The 18,782-nt window shown below is 40.7% G+C and overlaps 1 protein-coding gene across 2 annotated transcripts in view; it reads left to right on the top strand.

The window, feature by feature from the left end:
* Positions 1 to 13,674: 13,674 nt before the first annotated feature.
* ADAMTSL3 (ADAMTS like 3) overlaps positions 13,675 to 18,782 on the top strand; it is a 192,766-nt gene continuing 187,658 nt past the window's right edge. For both annotated transcript variants that reach the window (XM_053465435.1, XM_053465436.1), the window contains exon 1: positions 13,675 to 13,950. In XM_053465435.1, coding sequence (XP_053321410.1) covers positions 13,918 to 13,950 — 33 coding nt within the window. In that variant the 5' untranslated portion in view covers positions 13,675 to 13,917. The remainder of the gene's footprint in view (positions 13,951 to 18,782) is intronic.

An 18,782-nucleotide genomic window follows, 5' to 3' on the forward strand; every position in this document is an offset into this window, starting at 1 on the left:
ACAGCAGATCAGGTACAAAATCGCAAGGCAGAAAGTAGTCAAACAGGCCAGGAGTCAAAACAGATTCACCAGATACGAAGAACAGGATCACACTTGGGTGCCTCAGTATATCAGTTCCTGGTTGCACAGGCGGCAGAAGACGGCTGTTCGGTATGTGGGGTGCACAGAGACCTCGCTCTGGATAGCTGCTATTTGGCTGCTGGTAGCAGGTCTCTGTTGCATGACATCAGCCACAAAGTGGTAGACCATGCACATTTAGAGCAGGGCTGCCGAGTGCTGAAGCACAAAAAATTGCCCTTTATAAGCAACATCAACACAAGCATTGTGCATTGAGAACTTTATGAAATGGGTATCCATGACCAAGCAGCTGCACAAGCCAAAGATCACCATGCACAATGCCAAGGGTCGGCTGGAGTGTTGTAAAGCAAAATCACCACTGCTGGAGCAGTGGAAACGCTACAGAGTTCCAAACTTCCTCTGGAAGCGATATCATTACACACACTGTGTGTTGGGAGCTTCATGAAATGGGTTTCCATGGCTGAGGAGCTGCATGCAAGCAGAAGATCACCATTCAATGTTAAGCGTCAACTGGAGTCGTGTAAAGCACATCACCACTGGACTCTAGAGCAGTGCAAATGTGCTTTCTGGAATGATGAATCACGCGTAACTAGCTGGAAGTCTGATGTACAAATCTGGTGAATGCCAGGAGAACACTACCTAACGAAAAAGTATGGCGCCTACTGGAAAGTTTGGTGGAAGAGGGATAATGATATGGGGCTGTTTTCATGGTTTGGGCTAGGCCCCTTAGTTCCAGTGAAGGGTAATGTTAATGCTAGATTATACATACAGATACATTTTAAACTGTGGTACCAGTTTGGGGAAGACCCTTCCCTGTTCCAGCATGACTGTCCCCCTGTGCAAAACAAAGTCTATGGTTTGAAGAGTTTGGTGTTGGGAAACTTGAGTACCCCGCAGAGGGCCCCTGGACTATAATCTACCTCTTATAATTGTTGGTGGTGTTTATCATTCACACCATGCAAGGGTTCTTAAGTGAACTGGGATGCCACTAATTATTTACCCTATAGGCTTTTTAAAATGAGCACTTAAATTCTACAGTTCAATCATCAAAGTGATCATATTCTAATATCTATTCATTGTCAGGCCGACGAATGAGAACTGTGGTCTAAGTGACAGCAAAATAAAGACGCAAAACAAATATCCCGATAGACATGAGCTAGCTATTAATATAGTGTATATATTAAGTGCCAACATATCTGTCGCTAAGCTAAAATGTTTCCATGTATTTAAATAGCTGTGCATTATAAGAATGTTTCTGTATTAGGACCTGGGAATAATCCGTCAGCACTATGCTATAATAAAGCAGTATTATCTTACTCGTGCAATGTTCGATTGTCCTGCATGCGTTTCGTTTTGAGGCGCTTTTAACTTAGAGTATGCTGTTCTGAAGAATCCCCCCAAACACATTTGACCCAACCACCCTCCCTGCACCCTCCCTGCACATCATGTACTCACCTTGTCAGCTCCAGCACTGCCCCAGGTGAACACTGCCTGCAGAGGTCTGACCACCATTGGCAAGTGTGGAAAGTGCTGCCATCCATTTCAATAGGAGCACTTTCCTGCTACAGATAGACTGCTTCAAGCTGCCAATCAGTGGCAAGAACAGCTTGACCATGGAGGAGAAGGGGATCCTCTTCTGTGTCAGGTAAGGGCTTTAGTTTCTTTTACTTTTGTTAGAATGCTTAGTTAGGTACTTACAGAGTACTTTATTACGTATTCTTCCTTAGAGGGGGTGTCAGGGACTTTCACCCTTAGACTGTCCCTTTAATGGGTTAATACTTGAAGTATCAACTTATTTCTAGGGTGCAGAGGTATGGATGTGAGATGTATAGATGTCCCTGTACGCAGCAAGCCTTCAAAAAGTAAAATACCTTGCTTTGAACACATTTTAAATATCTCAATGAACTCCGTTTACATTGTTTTTGCTTCTGAGTATGATACAATCTCCTAATGCATTGTGTTCAGTGCATACAGTTAAACATGACGTTTCCATCTGTTTATACGATAAAGAATGTATCATTAATATAAACAAATGTTTAAAAAATGGAAAATATAATATTAAAAAAATAAAACGTTATCGAAACACCCTTTTTATATTGTTTAAAAGCAACTTGAAAAATATGCTTAAATTATTAAATAAACATCCTTACTACATATGTCTAGTAATATTATTTATTTACAGATTTTTTACACTAAGGTGTCACTGGGCTTCCTCAAACATTTGCACTTTCATTTTTTTTCTGTAATATACTCTAGATTGTAAGCTTGTTTTAGCAGGGCCCTCCACGCCATTTGTTTCTGTAACTTCAAATTTGTTATGTGATTAGCGGATGTCTTTCTGTACGAAACCAATTGATATACAGCAGATCATAGCTTGAGTATATCATTCTAATTGTACCATATATCATGCCCCTTGTTTATTATCCAGAATAATATAGACCAAGAAGAGCTGTGTTATAAAATACAACAGTTAACATCCAGTAGTTTTTTTCAGAAATTATTTGATTTATTGGTGCTACTTATACCAACATTTAAACAAAAGCAAAATCACATAGTGATCATTGGATTCTTTGCTTGCCTGCATGCGCTACACGAGAAAAGATTCTCATAGTATGGCATAAACTCATTCCTTCTCTGCGTCCTACGTCCCTGGGGGAATTTTGGAATCCTGAGGTTACTTTTATGTATAAAATGGAAACTGGCAACTGATCAAAAGTGTATTAAAATATCTAAAAGGTCATGGGTGATGGTAACGTGATTTTCCTTATAAACCATTTTCACAAACTAGTAGATTAATCAATGTGCATGTGCTTTATCTACAGGCTAAATAAACTTTAGCATACTTTGAGCCTGACTAAGATGTGGGTAATTGCACATGGTTAACATGTCACCAATTATATTACATACCTAGGATGCAGGGGTGGCTGTATGTTTTTCAGGACCCTAGGCAAAAAGGGCCACTTCTCTTGAATAACATGGACCAAATGTTTTAAATTGAATCCTGGGATATTGTTTGTTTAATTATTAATTATTTCTATGGCATCATTATATTCAGCAACAGGATAATGGCTAAACAGGATGTAACAAGCATTACATCATACAACAGTTTGGAGTTTACAGACAAAAAGTTTATAGTTTATAATTTAAAAGATGGTGGGGTATAGAGACAAGCATGTAAGGTGGACCAGCCACACAATGGTATCCAAATGTTAACATTATTGAAATAAATAAGAAGACATACAGTATGCACAAACTGACTTAGGAGTAAGAGAGTCAATTTGTCCCTTCCTTCACTGTGCCTCTTTTCTGCACGATGTAGTTCAGGTATAGATCAAATAGACACAAGGAAACACAGCATTCCACATAAACCCAACCTTGCAGGCATAGATCTACTGAACAATTACCTGCAAACTTAGCATTGCAGGTATAGATCAAATAAATAATGCATGTAAACCCTAAATTTCAGGCATAGTTTACAGGTATATTTCACACATAGGACTTGCCCTGCATCCAGATTACATCCACTTGACTTGCCCCAGCAGCTAGAGTGCATTCACAGGACTTGCCCAGCACAGAGATTGCATCCAAAGGTCTTTCCCGGCACCCAGATTCCATCCACATATTTGATTGCTCTTAGACATACTTGACCTAACATACAAACACTTCAAACACACAAACATACTTCATTATCTCTCCTCTTTCTTGTTACCTCTGCCCTTTCTCTAAATCTCTCCCCTTCCCCTTTCTAATTATTTCTCTTTATCTCTCCCCTTTCTCAACTTTCTCTTTATCTCTCTTCTTATAATCTATTAATATATTTCCCTTTTCTTCATACACCTCTCCTTTCACTTTATCTCTCCCCTTCTATTTTATCCCCCTTCTCATTATTTCTCTTTGTTCTTTATCTCTTTTTTTCTACCTCTCCACTTTCTTTTTATCTTTGTTCTATTTATCTCCTCGCCCTTTCTCTTTATCTCTTCTCCTCTGTCACTCATCCCTTTCTATTGAATGCTCCCCCTTTTTTCTCTCTATCTTTCCCCCCTATTCCTACCCTTTCTCGATCTCTCATTTTCTCGCTACTTCTACTCTTTCTTTTTATCACCCCCTATTTTCTTTGACCTCCTTCTCATTATCTTTTCTGTTCTTTCTCTTTACCTCATCGTTTCCCCTATCCTACCCTCGCTGTTTATATCCCCTCCTCTTTCTCTTTATCACTCTTCCCCTTTTCTTTATCCTTCCCTTTTTCTCCCTATCTCTCCCCTTTGTCATTATCTCCTCCACTCATTACCTTTTCTATTTTCTTTATCTCACCTTTTCAATTTCTCTTTACCTCTCTTGCTTCTCTATCTCTCCCCCATTTAATCTCTATCTCTCTTCTTTTGTTGTGTCCCCATCTCTCATCGTTCTCATTATCTCCCCCTTATTACCTCTCCCCTATATCTTTTTCTTGACCTCTCTATTTTCTTACTATGTATTCCATACTATCAATCTCAGCATCTCTTAACTTTCTGAAGTCTTGTAGTGGGAGTATGTGCAGCGTCATCATATTCCGGTGCTCAACATCAATAGCCGGTGCGCATTGCAAGGGAGCAGTGAAACAGAGGTATGCATTCTCCTTATTTTAGGTCAGTTGGCTCTGCTCCTCCAGCGGGGGTAATCTGGTCCACCTCTGGAGGGAGCTGACAGGGTGGCTCTGTTGAGGGGAGATATTTCTCTCCCAGCCAGTTCCAGAGGAGGCACCAGGGAAGGGCTGGCAACCATCTGCACTTCTACCCCTGGAAGGCAGCTCCTGTATGAGGGAGACCAGATAACACTAATCAAGACATCATATAATGAGTATATAAATAAGAGCTCTAGTTGCATTATGTGTTAGGAAGCATAAAAAAATCATTGTTTCTAAGATGTAGGCAACATGTTTTGGAAATACGGTAGATTGGATGCGATGGGTGAATGAGAGGTCAGAGACATCATTTAGTCAGTTGGATATACAAGCTATTCAAGAAGTTTGGAGGCAAGTGAAAGAAGAGAGATGGGATTGTAGTTTGATAGCCTGGTAACTGATAATGGTATACTTTAAGATAGACAGGAAGGATCCAGTGAAAAGTGATTTAAGATGTTTGGATAGGGACAATAGTGGAAGAGAGAGACTGGGTAAGATAAAAAGGGATAGGATCAAGGGGACAAGTAAATGAGCGGTAGAGAAAAAAGAAGAACATTAAAAAACTGGCTTAGGGTAAAGGAAGAAGGAGTGTTGAGATGATGTGAGTCGAAGGGAGGATGGGCACAAGAGGGAAGAGAGTCCAGAGATTTCATGTCTAATTTGGTCAGTTGCAAATTCAGAGGCAATGAAAGTGGAAAGAGTGGTCATGACTGGGTATAGTAGTAAATTGAAGGTACTGCAATGACATTTAAGATTGTAAAACAATAAAGAGATAAGGGGGGTCAGGTAGGTTTGCTTGTCAAAGGATATAGCTGAGTTATAGCTACTATTGAAGAAGATGAATTTATACAGCAAGAAGTCTAACATAGATTGAGCTTCCAACATTCAGCGATTTGGGAGCAATGTTAAGGACGGTAAGTGTTGTATGTCAGGGTTGGATATGTGAGTTATGTGAAGATTGTGGTTAGGGCTATTTTTGTTGAGAATAGATGTGAGGGTGGTGAGCAAGGCAAATAGGTTCAGAAAGCAGAGGTTTGAGATAAGAGACCATGGCCCTAGGAAGGGTGAGGTGAGAGGCACTCACCTCAGGCCCAGCTGCGAGGTGCGCACAGCTGCCTGATCAGAAGCCTGCAGGGCTGGTTGAGGAGATCACAATCCCCCTCTAACCAGTCCAGCATTAGGGAGTGCGAGGTCGGTCACTTCAGACCTTGGCTTCCGTGTTCCCTACTCACTATGCATCTGCAAATGATGCCGAGAGCCGGGATATGATGTCATCCCCACGCTCTGCATCAATAGCAGGTCTGAAATGATAGACCTCGCGCTCCCATGACAGGATGGAGGATGGAAGATGGTAGATGAGAAACGTAAGAGATGGGGAGAAAGGGGTGTAAGGGGAGTGTATGTATATATATATATAGATATATCTATCTATATATATATATATATATATATATATATAGATAGATATATCTATATATATATACAGTATATGTGTGTTTGTGAGCTTGTGTGTGTGTATGGGCAGGTGTGTGAAAGAGCGGAACCTTGAGCACATTTCTATTATGTTAACATGGTTCCCCATGTAATTTTTTTTCCAGCTTTGCAGGACAATGATACACAGGTAGCCAGACTCCACACAGTTCCATTCAACATCTCAAACCTTCTTTAGAATAAGTGTATTTGTGTGTTTGGAAGCTGGTGTGTGTATGTATGTGCATATGTGTGTGCAGTGGCGTCGCTACAGGGGGGCAAGGGGGGGCAATTGCCCCCCCTAGGTTAATCCTTGCCCCCCCTGTTGCCCCCCTGCCGAAATTGGAATAAAGTCGCAATGCGACTTTAAATCCCGTCTTTTTTTTTTTTTTTTAATGTAGAGGAGAGAGAGGGTGCGGCCCGCGTAAGATCGGCAGCCAGGGCAACCGATCTTACTTGGGCCGCACCTCGAGCCCTGCTACTTACCTGTGGGAGGGTCTTCTGTACTGCATAGAGGAAGCGGAAGCTGGCAGAGAACGCAGAGGGAGGCCGCGCCCCCTGCTGAAGTCTGTGAGCGGCATCGAGGAGCTGCAGTGCAGGTAAGGGGGTGGGGAGGGTGTTTGAATGAGTATGGGTGATTGAGGGAATGAATCTGTGAATGAATGAGTATATTAATGAATGTGTGTGTGTGTGATAGCATGGATGTGTAAGTGCTGGAACCTTGGCATGATGGAACTGTGATTGCTGTTAGCAATCACACTCCTATCATGCCAAGTCAGCCAGTACATGCGGAAACCTAGCTAGCTGCCCCCCTTGTGTATTGATGCTGCCAGCAGTATAGGGTCTGCACATCACTTACAGCCACCCTGTACCAGCATGTACTGGCTGACTTGGCATGATAGGAGTGTGATTGCTAACAGCAATCACAGTCCCATCATGCCTAGGTTCCAGCATTTACTGGTTGGATGTGTAAGTGCTGGAACCTAGGCATGATGGGACTTTGATTGCTGTTAGCAATCACACTCCTATCATGCCAAGTCAGCCAGTACATGATGAAACCTAGCTAGCTGCCCCCCTTGTGCATTGATGCTGCCAGCAGTATGGGGTCTGCACATCACATACAGCCACCCTGTACCAGCCTGTAGTGGCTGACTCGGCATGATAGGAGTGTGATTGCTAACAGCAATCACAGTCCCATCATGCCTAGGTTCCAGCATTTACTGGTTGGATGTGTAAGTGCTGGAACCTAGGCATGATGGGACTTTGATTGCTGTTACCAATCACACTCCTATCATGCCAAGTCAGCCAGCACAAGCTGAAACCTAGCTAGCTGCCCCCTTGTGTATTGATGCTGCCAGCAGTATGGGGTCTGCACATCACTTACAGCCACCCTGTACCAGCATGTAGTGGCTGACTTGGCATGATAGGAGTGTGATTGCTAACAGCAATCACAGTCCCATCATGCCTAGGTTCCAGCATTTACTGGTTGGATGTGTAAGTGCTGGAACCTAGGCATAATGGGACTTTGATTGCTGTTAGCAATCACACTCCTATCATGCCAAGTCAGCCAGTACATGCTGAAACCTAGCTAGCTGCCCCCTTGTGTATTGATGCTGCCAGCAGTATGGGGTCTACACATCACTTACAGCCACCCTGTACCATCATGTACTGGCTGACCTGGCATGATAGGAGTGTGATTGCTAACAGCAATCAACAGCAAGCACAGTCCCATCTTGCCTAGGTACCAGCATTTACTGGCTGACCTGGCATGATAGGAGTGTGATTGCTGTGTGGGCAGTGTGGACGCAACCTGTGATCTATGCCTGTAATTTAGGGGGTTTTAAATATACCTTTTAATGACGTGTTTTTATGTGAATTCCAGTTGATCTATACCTGCAAAGCTGGGTTTTTGCGTTATTCTGTAGAGCCATATCTATATATTTCCATACATTATTTATGTATACCTGCAAATACAGTGTTTGTATGTCTTATTCAGTTGATTAATACCTGCAATGCTGTTTCCATGTATTTATTTGATCTATACCTGCAATGCTACTTTTCATATACTATTGTATACCTCCAAATACAGGATTTGTATGTCTGATTCTGTTTATTTGATATATACCTTCAGTGCTGAGATCACAAGTGAATATCAGTTGATCTATACATGTAAAGCTTGGTTTGTGTGTTAATGTGTTTATCTATACCTGCTATCGGCAACTGGGGCTAATATTAATATATATATGGGCAGGGGCATCAATACACAAGGGGCAAAAACACTAAGGGGGGTATAAACGACAATGCAGTGTGAAAAATCCATCCTGATGTAGACGTCTGTGACGTAGATTGTGTCCTGCTGTTTGTGTGTTTTTGGTTATCAGTGTAGCAGAGCCTGTCCTCGGGTGTGTGTATAGGTGTTGGTGTGGCAGAGCCTGTCCTGGTGTGTGTTTGGGTGTTGGTGTGGCAGAGCCTGTCCTGGTGTGTGTGTTCAGTTGTCAGTGTGGCAGAGCCTGTCCTAGGGTGTGTGTTTGGGTGTCAGTGTGTCAGAGCCTGTCCTGGTGTGTGTGTGTTTGGATGTGGGTGTGGCAGAGCCTGTCCTGATGTGTGTGAGTGTCTGTGTGGCAGAGCCTGTCCTGGTGTGTGTGTGTGTGTTTGGTTGTCGGTGTGGCAGAGCCTGTCCTGATGTGTGTGTCTGGGTGTTGGTGTGACAGAGCCTGTGTTGGTGTGTGTGTTTGGTCATCTGTTTCCTGGCACTTAACTTACAGTAGGAATTATTTAATTTATATTTATCCAGAGATAAAATGCCCTCCTGAAGTTGTAGTGGCTTCAGGGGACAAAACGTTCAAGGCCCTGAAATCATTTAGTGGAAAATTGTGTTATAATATTTATTTCAAGGATTAGTCGCACTCAATTGTGGCTTCAGGCTTCCCATGTTGAATGATCAAGTATTATTTTAGCCCAATAACAAAAGTATAATTCCATAGCACATTACTTTTGGAAATTATGAATGCCCCCCCAGTTTGACTGTGGTATCTTGTGTGCCCCCCCTATATATTGTTTCTAGAGTCGCCACTGTGTGTGTGTAATAGCAATGTATATGCGTGTTAAGGGCAGGTGTGTGTAAGGGCAGTGTATGTGTATATGAGTGTTAATGGGCAGGTGTGTGTAAGGGCAGTGTAGGTATATGTGTGTTTGTAAGCTGGTGTGTGTATCTGTATGTGCATATGTGTGTTTCTTGTAATTAAAATTGTTGTGCTAAAGATATTAAAGTCAAACAGTGACACCATAACTTGATTTCTGAGTGCAATTTAGACAGGTCCAAAACTGTCCAGACACGTTATGTGTTACTGTAACATTGAGTTATAACATCAATACTGCTCTGGAGTCATCTGGCTAATGGATATCTACAGGAAAGGTACTTAACAATTCAAACCATACATTCTGCCATATCTGTGGAAAATAAGGAACTAAATAGCATGTTGTATTACACAGGTTACATTTTTCTTGATGCTTTGTTACTGAAGTTGTTGAGTACTTGACGACAGTGTTTCAAATTTCCAAGATCAGCATGTTAAAATAGGGACCAAAATAGCCTTGGCACACCGTGATAGGTAAAAGTAACAAATTCAGCAGTGATTTTCTATAGTTTATATTATGAATATCTTATCTATGGCCACACTGAATGGGTTGACTGTAAAATGAAAATGTAAGAATTCCTCTAGGGGGAGCTCTATACACAAAAAAATATATACTGAAGCATCGGGAGAAATCATTAAAAGTATTGAAATGCACTTAAATCAGAGATCTTCCTGTCTCGTGACAGTTGTGGTGCTATTAGTGTTAAGCTATACCTTACTCCCCAGGGTAATTTGAAAACATATTTTGCTTTTAACCCTAGTGCTACTGTATTATCTAAAGACTCACAGTAGCAGTTATACTAGGGTGGGAGATAAAAAAAACTATTTTACCTCAATGAGAGAAACCTCTTTGTTCCCCTTATATTCCATGTGAGTGCACTTCTTAAAACTCATCGCAGACATGGATGTAGGGACAATAATAATTCTTTGAAATAAGTAACCCTATCATTATGAAGTACACCCTAGGAAATGATAGGACCAGGTACTTTTTATACCATCCATAATTTTAAGGGTTCTCTTGATATTGATTGCTGTTGCAGAGAACCTAAAACTGTCTATAAATCAATCAACTGCAGATCACAAATCATAATAGTAGGGGAATAATATTATATACTGTTCTTATGACTTAAAAGTAGGATGTTCGAGATGGATTTGTTGGTGTTGTATATTGTTGGTGTGTATATATATATATATATACACATACACACGAATATATTATTTGTTTTATATAGGGCTATCATATTCCGTAGTGCTGTACAATGGATAAACATGACATAACAAGTAGTAAATAACATAATTCCGCTTACAGAAAAAAGAGGTAAGGAGGGCCCTGTTGATTGAGCTTACAATCTACTACTCTCTTCCACTAAACATCTTTTTAGTGCTTAGCATTGTTGTCAAAAGCCACGCTAAGTAGCTGCAGACATTGCCTATATAATTATATGTGTATTACTATACTCAAAAAACAGTATATATGGTTAAAATTTAATTTGGATTCTTATGGAGGTTCACAACAGAACATCTAATACTCCTGAAATAAAACACACATTTGAATTTCATCATTCATGATGTTTTGTTGTTGACTTTGGTTTTAGGTTAAAGTTATGGTATATCTCATGTATTGTTCATAATAGGATATCTCTAGTCTTTAAACTTACTCAGATTTAGCCGTGAGTTGGAGTATCCTTCATGTTCCTGTTTAGTCATTGTGAGACAGGCTGGACCAGGACCAAGGAATTGTATTTCAACAAGAGTCAGCTAGAGGCCAAAACGTTGACTGCCTCTGTTATGGGGTCTTCAGTTGTCCACATATGTAAGAGCCTCTAATCTTTTCACATTTGTCTTATTTACAGTGGTATTTGACCTGCATCCCTTATACCTTATACCCTTATACAAAACCAACAGAGTGCTTGGATTATAGATACTGGTTACACCTGCTTTGCTACAACGGCTTTGGTCTGTGACCATGACCCACCCCATTTTCTGTGGAACTTAACTACATTATCTGTCCTGGAATTATTGACCTGCAGCCATCCAGTGGTTTTCCGGTCTGTTCCAATAAAAAGGTTCTGTTCTTTTCATCCTCCTGACAGTGCATATACAGTAGTTTATGTACCTTAAAATATCACAAGCTGTAATAAACTTGTGCTAGCTTCGGCCAAGATGCACCCTAGGATAATGCAGTTAATTGATATTCAAGAGCATTTGACTTAACTTTAAAATAAATATTGGCAACCATTCTCCAACAACTCTATGGCTATATCCAACCGTACAAGCCACAGTGACTCATTTTGCAGAGCTGGGTCCCTCTGTAGTGAGAGAAAGATATGTCAACCGTGAAGGTGTTTCCCCTGGCTGTGGCGCAAATTTCACATTTAACACTATATTATTATGGGCAGCAAATCTGGGTGAGAGAGGGGAGAGGTAATTTATCAAGGTTCCACTCTGCTTTTAAGCCAATAAAAAATTGCCTTGTCTTGCACCTAATTTTTATTTTATTTTCTCAATTCATTTTTCACAATGGAAACATAAAATATTTCCACGGACAAATCAAATGGTATTTATGCCTAAATCCATGAAATTATTCATGCCTCTGAACCTTAAACTCAGAAAAATGGAACAAAAGGTGAGGGCGGCGATCATTTCCTATTATAACTCAAATTATTTAAACATACATCTTAGGTGTTTTAAATATCGTGTGCTCAAATAAATGCTTTTTTATCACATCATTCTCCATACGTGCCAATATTTTTTTTCTCTACTTCTTTAGGAAAAAAGCCCCTTCTATGCTCTTTTCTGGTATCCTGATATTCTTAAATCGGGTAGCCCAGCAAAAGCCTAGCCAACATAAGACCTCCTGTAAACTGCCTTAGTACTCATGTAGGCTTTTAAAACAAGCTTCCAAAATAAACCCTTCAAGAAAAACCCTGTTCTAAGAAGAGTATTGGTGCATTGTCTAATCAAGTGCATCTTTAGCACTGGTCATATAAAATATCAAATAAATGTTGTTTAATGAGTTGGCTGTGTTCAAAAATGACACAAAAGGTAGATAAAAAGGACTAATTGGGAGGTTCCTGCGAGTCAGGACCAAATAACTAGATTTTGCTAATGCACCTAGGCGAAAATACACAACTGGACAATAGAAGATGCAATGCGAGGGAGGTGGTCACAAGCTGGGTAACCAGACTAGGTACATACATAGGGCACTGCTGTCTAATTTGTAAGCACCCCTCTAACACAGGACATCAGGTATGGAGAGAAAATGTGGTGTACAGGATGCACTACACGGCAACCTCAAGTAACCAAAAACAGATCAAATTTCTATTATATTTATAAACCTTGTCAACTTTAATGAGGAAGAAAATTTACTATTTTTATCATATGTTCTTATGTTTAGATGTTTTTCATTAGATGTACTCCATGCTTCATTTTGCTACTAAATATCTATTTGGGTACATATATATCTATATCTCTGGCGCAAAACTTGTAATGGGGGTTCTGGGGAGAGAAAAACTGCAGTTTGTCTGTAGCACCAAGACACCTTAAGAAGACCACAAACTCAAGCACAGTACCTAAAGCACTGTATGACCACTAAATGTCAGACGGTCAACCATAGCAGCTTAAACGTAATGTGTTATTTCCGCTAATTCTATTTCAGTGTTCCTCTGCTTCCATTCACAATGCTGATTTTACCAGTTCCCCATTCAGATGTAAGTTCATTCTCATTCTCCTTGGGCCCATGGGCACAACGCTTATAATTCCACCCTACGTCTGGCTTCCTAGTAATATTACTGCTGCACTAAACACCTTGCAATCCATGGGCCTCCTTATATATTTGCAAGGAGGAAGTCTGCAAATCCCTTTCACTCTTTGATATATCAACACACTTAAAAAAATTAAATAAACCGATTTTAACAGAAGACATTTTCCATAAGGCAATATACTGTGTTGCCTATCACTTATCACTCTAAGTCACTTATATTAAAATGTGTATATTATATTAACAGTGGTTTGCAATCCATTGTTATAACTTGTCCCCTCTGGCTGTCAAAGGTTAAAATGGAAACATTTTAAAGAAACTGAGATGGAAATCCGTCAGATCAGGTTGCCCAGGGGCCTCTTAAAACCCAAGAGCTACCAGGAACCCTGCCTTTTTATTTTGGCTCATGCTACTGTATTACAGGAGCATGTCTGTCTGTTCATAGAGGCTTTTCCATAGGGAGCTCTTAAAACAGCGCCTCCTTGCCTTTCACTGTGACGGCCAGTAGGTGGTGCCAGAGGGGGACAGTCAGCTGCTCACACTGTCACAAGCAAACCTGTTGCATTCGCATTCATCCCCTTGACTGGTGCAGGAGGCAGTAGCTTCCAGCTGTAGCCAGGAGCTGTATAGTCCCCCTGCTGAGGGTTAGGTCTGAGCCACACACTTTGTGATCACAATGATGCCCTCTGCTCTCAGCCAGGTCCTCAAAGATCACAGGAGACTATGAAGATCTGAAGACACGTTACTCCTTGCACTGTCTAGACTGGGTCCTAACTCTCCGGTCTATAGGTACTTGCAGTATATATCTATGTATGGTACAGACTTGGGAGACAGTCCTATCGAAGGTGAGTTGTCAAATTTTTGGTATCGTTTTTTTTCAGTGAGATCAATGATTTACTCTGGCAGTTACTGTGTCAGGAATGTAGGAATGTGAGTTATTTGAAAATCATGCATGCCATATTTTCTTTGCACAGTGACATTTTTATTTGTATCATTATTGTAAATATTTTTGTGTGCTTTCATTTATTTTCACTAATGGATTATTTCTATTATAATGACTCAATGTTAAGTTTTTTTTTTATTCGAAAGTTGTTACACACTTCTCTTGATTTTGCAATATTTTAAGTAAGGAATTTAGCACATGAAATCCCAGTGTTTATACTTAGTCTGGTTTGGAAAGAGTTAATCAGCCCAGTGCAAGCAGAGCCTATACACTCCCCTGCAGCTGCTGTTGCTATAACTTTTTAAGTGAAGCATTCTGCCCTTGATATAGATCACTGTCATTCCTTTAAGGAATTTAACCCTTTGACTTTCAGAGTACATCACCACCATTTCAACAATGAAGTGGTGCCCATTGAATTTTAGATTATTTCACATCAGATGAACAACCACAGGGTATGGTATCTTTATATAGCTCATCAAATTAATCAATATTACCAACAGTCACTTTTCTTAACCCTTTAAATTCCAAAGACTAACAAATCTTTTCAGTAGCGGTGCTTGGAGGGTTAACTAAAACTTTAAAACATAGGGCATATTGCGACTAACACATTTTTAACCCCTTTTGTGGCTAGTTTTATGTAAAGCCAAAAAAAAGTGAAATTGCAGGTTACAGGTGCAGGCAATTAAAGGTAGCGGTTGATCTTCACTGACATCAGCACCTGTGAATAGGATACACTGTGGCTTAGCACTCCCCATGCTTACCACTGTAGTATGGATTCAATTGGCATTTGTAAATTGTATAGAGCATATTACTCTCTTTTCTCTAGTTTGTCTTGAATCTTTTATTATCTGTAGATTGTAAGCTCTTATGAATACCCGCTATTTCCTACTGCTTTAGTAACCCATTTGAGCTCCTGCTATACTGCCTGTAGGATATGTTTCTCTGTCGGTTACATAGTCACAGTGATGTTATAAAAATACATAACTCCAACATTCCATTTTCAAGATGCCCTAATTTTATACCTGGGGAAGAAGATAAAGGCAAATGCCAACTTCTCTTAGCCCATGCCAATTTTACCAACCTAATAGGTGGTAAAAATATTTTGAAACTCTAATGGCAATCAGATTAATATGTCAATTAACCGCTCTTTAAGTTAAACACATACTGCTGTATCACGTTATAAAAAAAACATATACACTGTAATTTGTGAAATCTGATCCTGTTTTACAAATTAACTGAGATAATTATACAGAAGTATGTGAAAATTATTTCATTTAATAGGCATTTGTCTGAAAGTCTTTACCACTTCCTTACCAGAGCAGTGGAATAAAGGCTATGACATAGCGATAGTTTCCATAGTTGGCATTACTTGCATTTTATAGTGTCAGTGAACAAAAATGCTAAATATCTGCAGATTTAGATAAAATGAGTGGCAGGTGCACTGGGTATCTAAAAGCCTTTCCATACTTGTTTAATGAGGCAACCTTCTCTAGAATATCTAGAGCAGGGGCGTCCAACATGCGGCCCGCGGGCCAAATGCGGCCCGCGAGACCTCGAGGTGCGGCCCGCGTAAGATCGGCAACCAGGGCAACCGATCTTACGCGAGCCGCACCTCAAGCCCTGCTACTTACTTGTGGGAGGGTCTTCTGGACTGCACAGAGGAAGCGGAGTTCACGTGACATCCTACTTCCTCTGTGCTTTAGCAGAGAAGGCAGAGGGAGGCCGCGCCCCCTGCTGAAGTCTGTAAGCGGCATCGAGGAGCTGCAGTGCAGGTAAGGGGGTGGGGAGGGTGTTTGAATGAGTGTGTGATTGAGGGAATGAATCTGTGAATGAATGATTATATGAATAAATGAGTGTGTGTGTGTGTGATAGCATGGATGTGTAAGTGCTGGAACCTAGGCATGATGGGACTGTGATTGCTGTTAGCAATCACACTCCTATCATGCCAAGTCAGCCAGTACATGCTGAAACCTGGCCAGCTGCCCCCCTTGTGTATTGATGCTGCCAGCAGTATGAGGTCTGCACTTACAGCCACCCTGTACCAGCATGTACTGGCTGACTTGGCATGATAGGAGTGTGATTGCTAACAGCAATCACAGTCCCATAATGCCTAGGTTCCAGTATTTACTGGATGGATGTGTAAGTGCTGGAACCTAGGCATGATGGGACTGTGATTGCTGTTAGCAATCACACTCCTATCATGCCAAGTCAGCCAGTACATGCTGAAACCTGGCTAGCTGCCCCCCTTGTGTATTGATGCTGCCAGCAGTATGGGGTCTGCACATCACTTACAGCCACCCTGTACCAGCGTGTATTGGCTGACTTGGCATGATAGGAGTGTGATTGCTAACAGCAATCACAGCGAGCACAGTCCCATCATGCCTAGGTACCAGCATTTACTGGTTGCCTGGGTTGCCAGCATTTACTGGTTGCCAAGTCATATTGCTAATTTTGTCCAGTTGTGTGTTACCTACTTTTATTAAAAATGTGAGTTTTTATTATTATTTTTAAAGGTGGGGGTCATTTTCGGTTTTGGCTAAGTGAACCCTGAATGTTTTGGTCCAGAATTTTCATTTTAGTTCATCCCTAGAATAAATCTAGGGAATCCTGAATTTGTAGTCGCAAAACTTTCTAGGCCCAGAAATCAGTGAGAGGAAGAGTAAAGGTTTTGTGTCATTTTACTTTATTTTAATCTGCATATTTTATTAAAGGCCATATTTTTTGTCACAGTGAAAAATGAGTGCGGCCCGCGCACGTATACTATTCTGATGAAGTGGCCCACTGCAGAAAAAACTTGGACACCCCTGATCTAGAGGAATATCAAAACAGTGATATGATTTGGATTCTCAAATGTCTTTCCAGTTACTGGAGATCACTTGTTCATATTAGGGGCAGATGGAATCCCCAGACATCTGGGTGTAAAGCTTTCTGGGTGCCAGAAATGCAGCACACCCGGCCCTCATCGTTACCATGGTTCACACTGCCACTATGGTGAACCTGGGTCCCAGTGGTCGTATCCATAAAGCAGCTCTATGTCCCTCCTAATACAAATTATTGGGGAATTTATCCCCCAGTCGCCTCCCCAACTTGGTATGCCCATGCAAAGGGCCTTTTGCACAACTCATTTTGGTGCCCAATGTTTCATTTAATTTTGGTGTATAACAGTCTAATAGATTTCTCTAAACATAATAAATTATGCTGAAATTCAAAGGCATGAAATTTCCCATGTTAAAAGGCACACAAGTATCCCAGGAAGGCTTCTAAAATAACAAACTTTCATATGCATTGTTCAAACTTATTTTTAAATAAGTTTACTCACCTTTGGGGGAGGCTGCGGTTTTAAAGGCAACAAGTGGTCACACCAAATATTGTATTGATTTAGATTTTTCTTCTATTCACTCACTTTGCATTTTGTTACATGAAAATATATATAAACTATTAACATGTCTATTTTTAAAGTGTTACTTTAGGGTATATTGTTTCAAACCTGCTGAAAATGTTTGCACAGTACTGTATATTCATATATCTTGCATAGAAGATAGCTAGGAGTGGGCAAAGGGGCAAAACCATATAGGGGATTCTGTAGAAACCAAAAGGCTCCGGTGCAAAAATTGCCCCTAACTTCACCAAGCAACATGTCCTACAGTGCCATCTTTGCTCCCAAACAGCTTGTTAGTGCCACCTTTGCCTCAAGCAGCTTATTAGTGCCATTCTAACCCTCAAAAGGCCTGCCTTTGGCATCTTTGCCCCCAGCTTGTCAGTGCCCCCAGACAGCTTGTCTGTGCCATCTTTGCCCACCATCATACACTCTGGCACACATGTAAACACACATACATTTACATATGCCAACAGACACTCATACTCACTAACACACATGTACACACTCATTCTAACACACACACTCCATCTCACATCACTTACATGTGCATACTCTAACGCACATGAACACATACATGCACAAGCAGGTAGGACAGTGCCTTACTGAAGAATCCCTCCATGCATTTTCAAGGGGGATGCAATGTAAAAGTAAAAGGGCCCTCTCAGCAATCATTAAAGTGCATATGATGGCTGGAGTGTCCCTTTAATGTAGGGTGCTTATATGTTAAATGTTTAATACCTCTCAAATGAATACATTGATTTGGTGGTATAACATGAACTGGGAATGTTTTTCTTAGAAGGTTTAAATGTTCTCCATCATACCTGAAACTGCATTTTTTAGGAGTTGTACTATGTTGGCCTCACTGCCCCTCTCTCTGTAATCTGAGTATTGTATGAGAGATGGTTGGTTGCTTACCAGCAGTTGTCTTTTGATGTCAGCCCGGCAGGAGCACTAGGTGCACACAGACAGGTAATGAGAGCACGTGTTCTATTCAAGTGGGGTTAAGGTGCTGTTAATTGCGTTCTCTAGTATCCTAAGCAAAAAATCCTTGGCAGATCTCTCGTTATATTCTAAACTGTGAAGATTTAATCACATAAAACAGCAATCTTTTTCAGTTTCAGTGGCTGCTTTTGCATCAAGTGTTAAAGAATTATTTCTGGAAATAATTTGGGAATATCACAGTACTAGGTATGATATTTCTAATGATGCATTTAGTTTCGTAATATTACATTTAGAAAAGTATGTGGGGCATAGAAACACTTTGTTAAAACATAGGAAAGGATTGAGTAACTTCAAACTACTGGTAGTTTTTGAGAAACTTTCAAATAGCTTCCGTGCATTTCCTAACCGTCCCA

This window comes from Spea bombifrons, chromosome 4, assembly GCF_027358695.1.
Source record: "Spea bombifrons isolate aSpeBom1 chromosome 4, aSpeBom1.2.pri, whole genome shotgun sequence".
In the NCBI taxonomy this organism is placed as follows: domain Eukaryota; kingdom Metazoa; phylum Chordata; class Amphibia; order Anura; family Pelobatidae; genus Spea; species Spea bombifrons.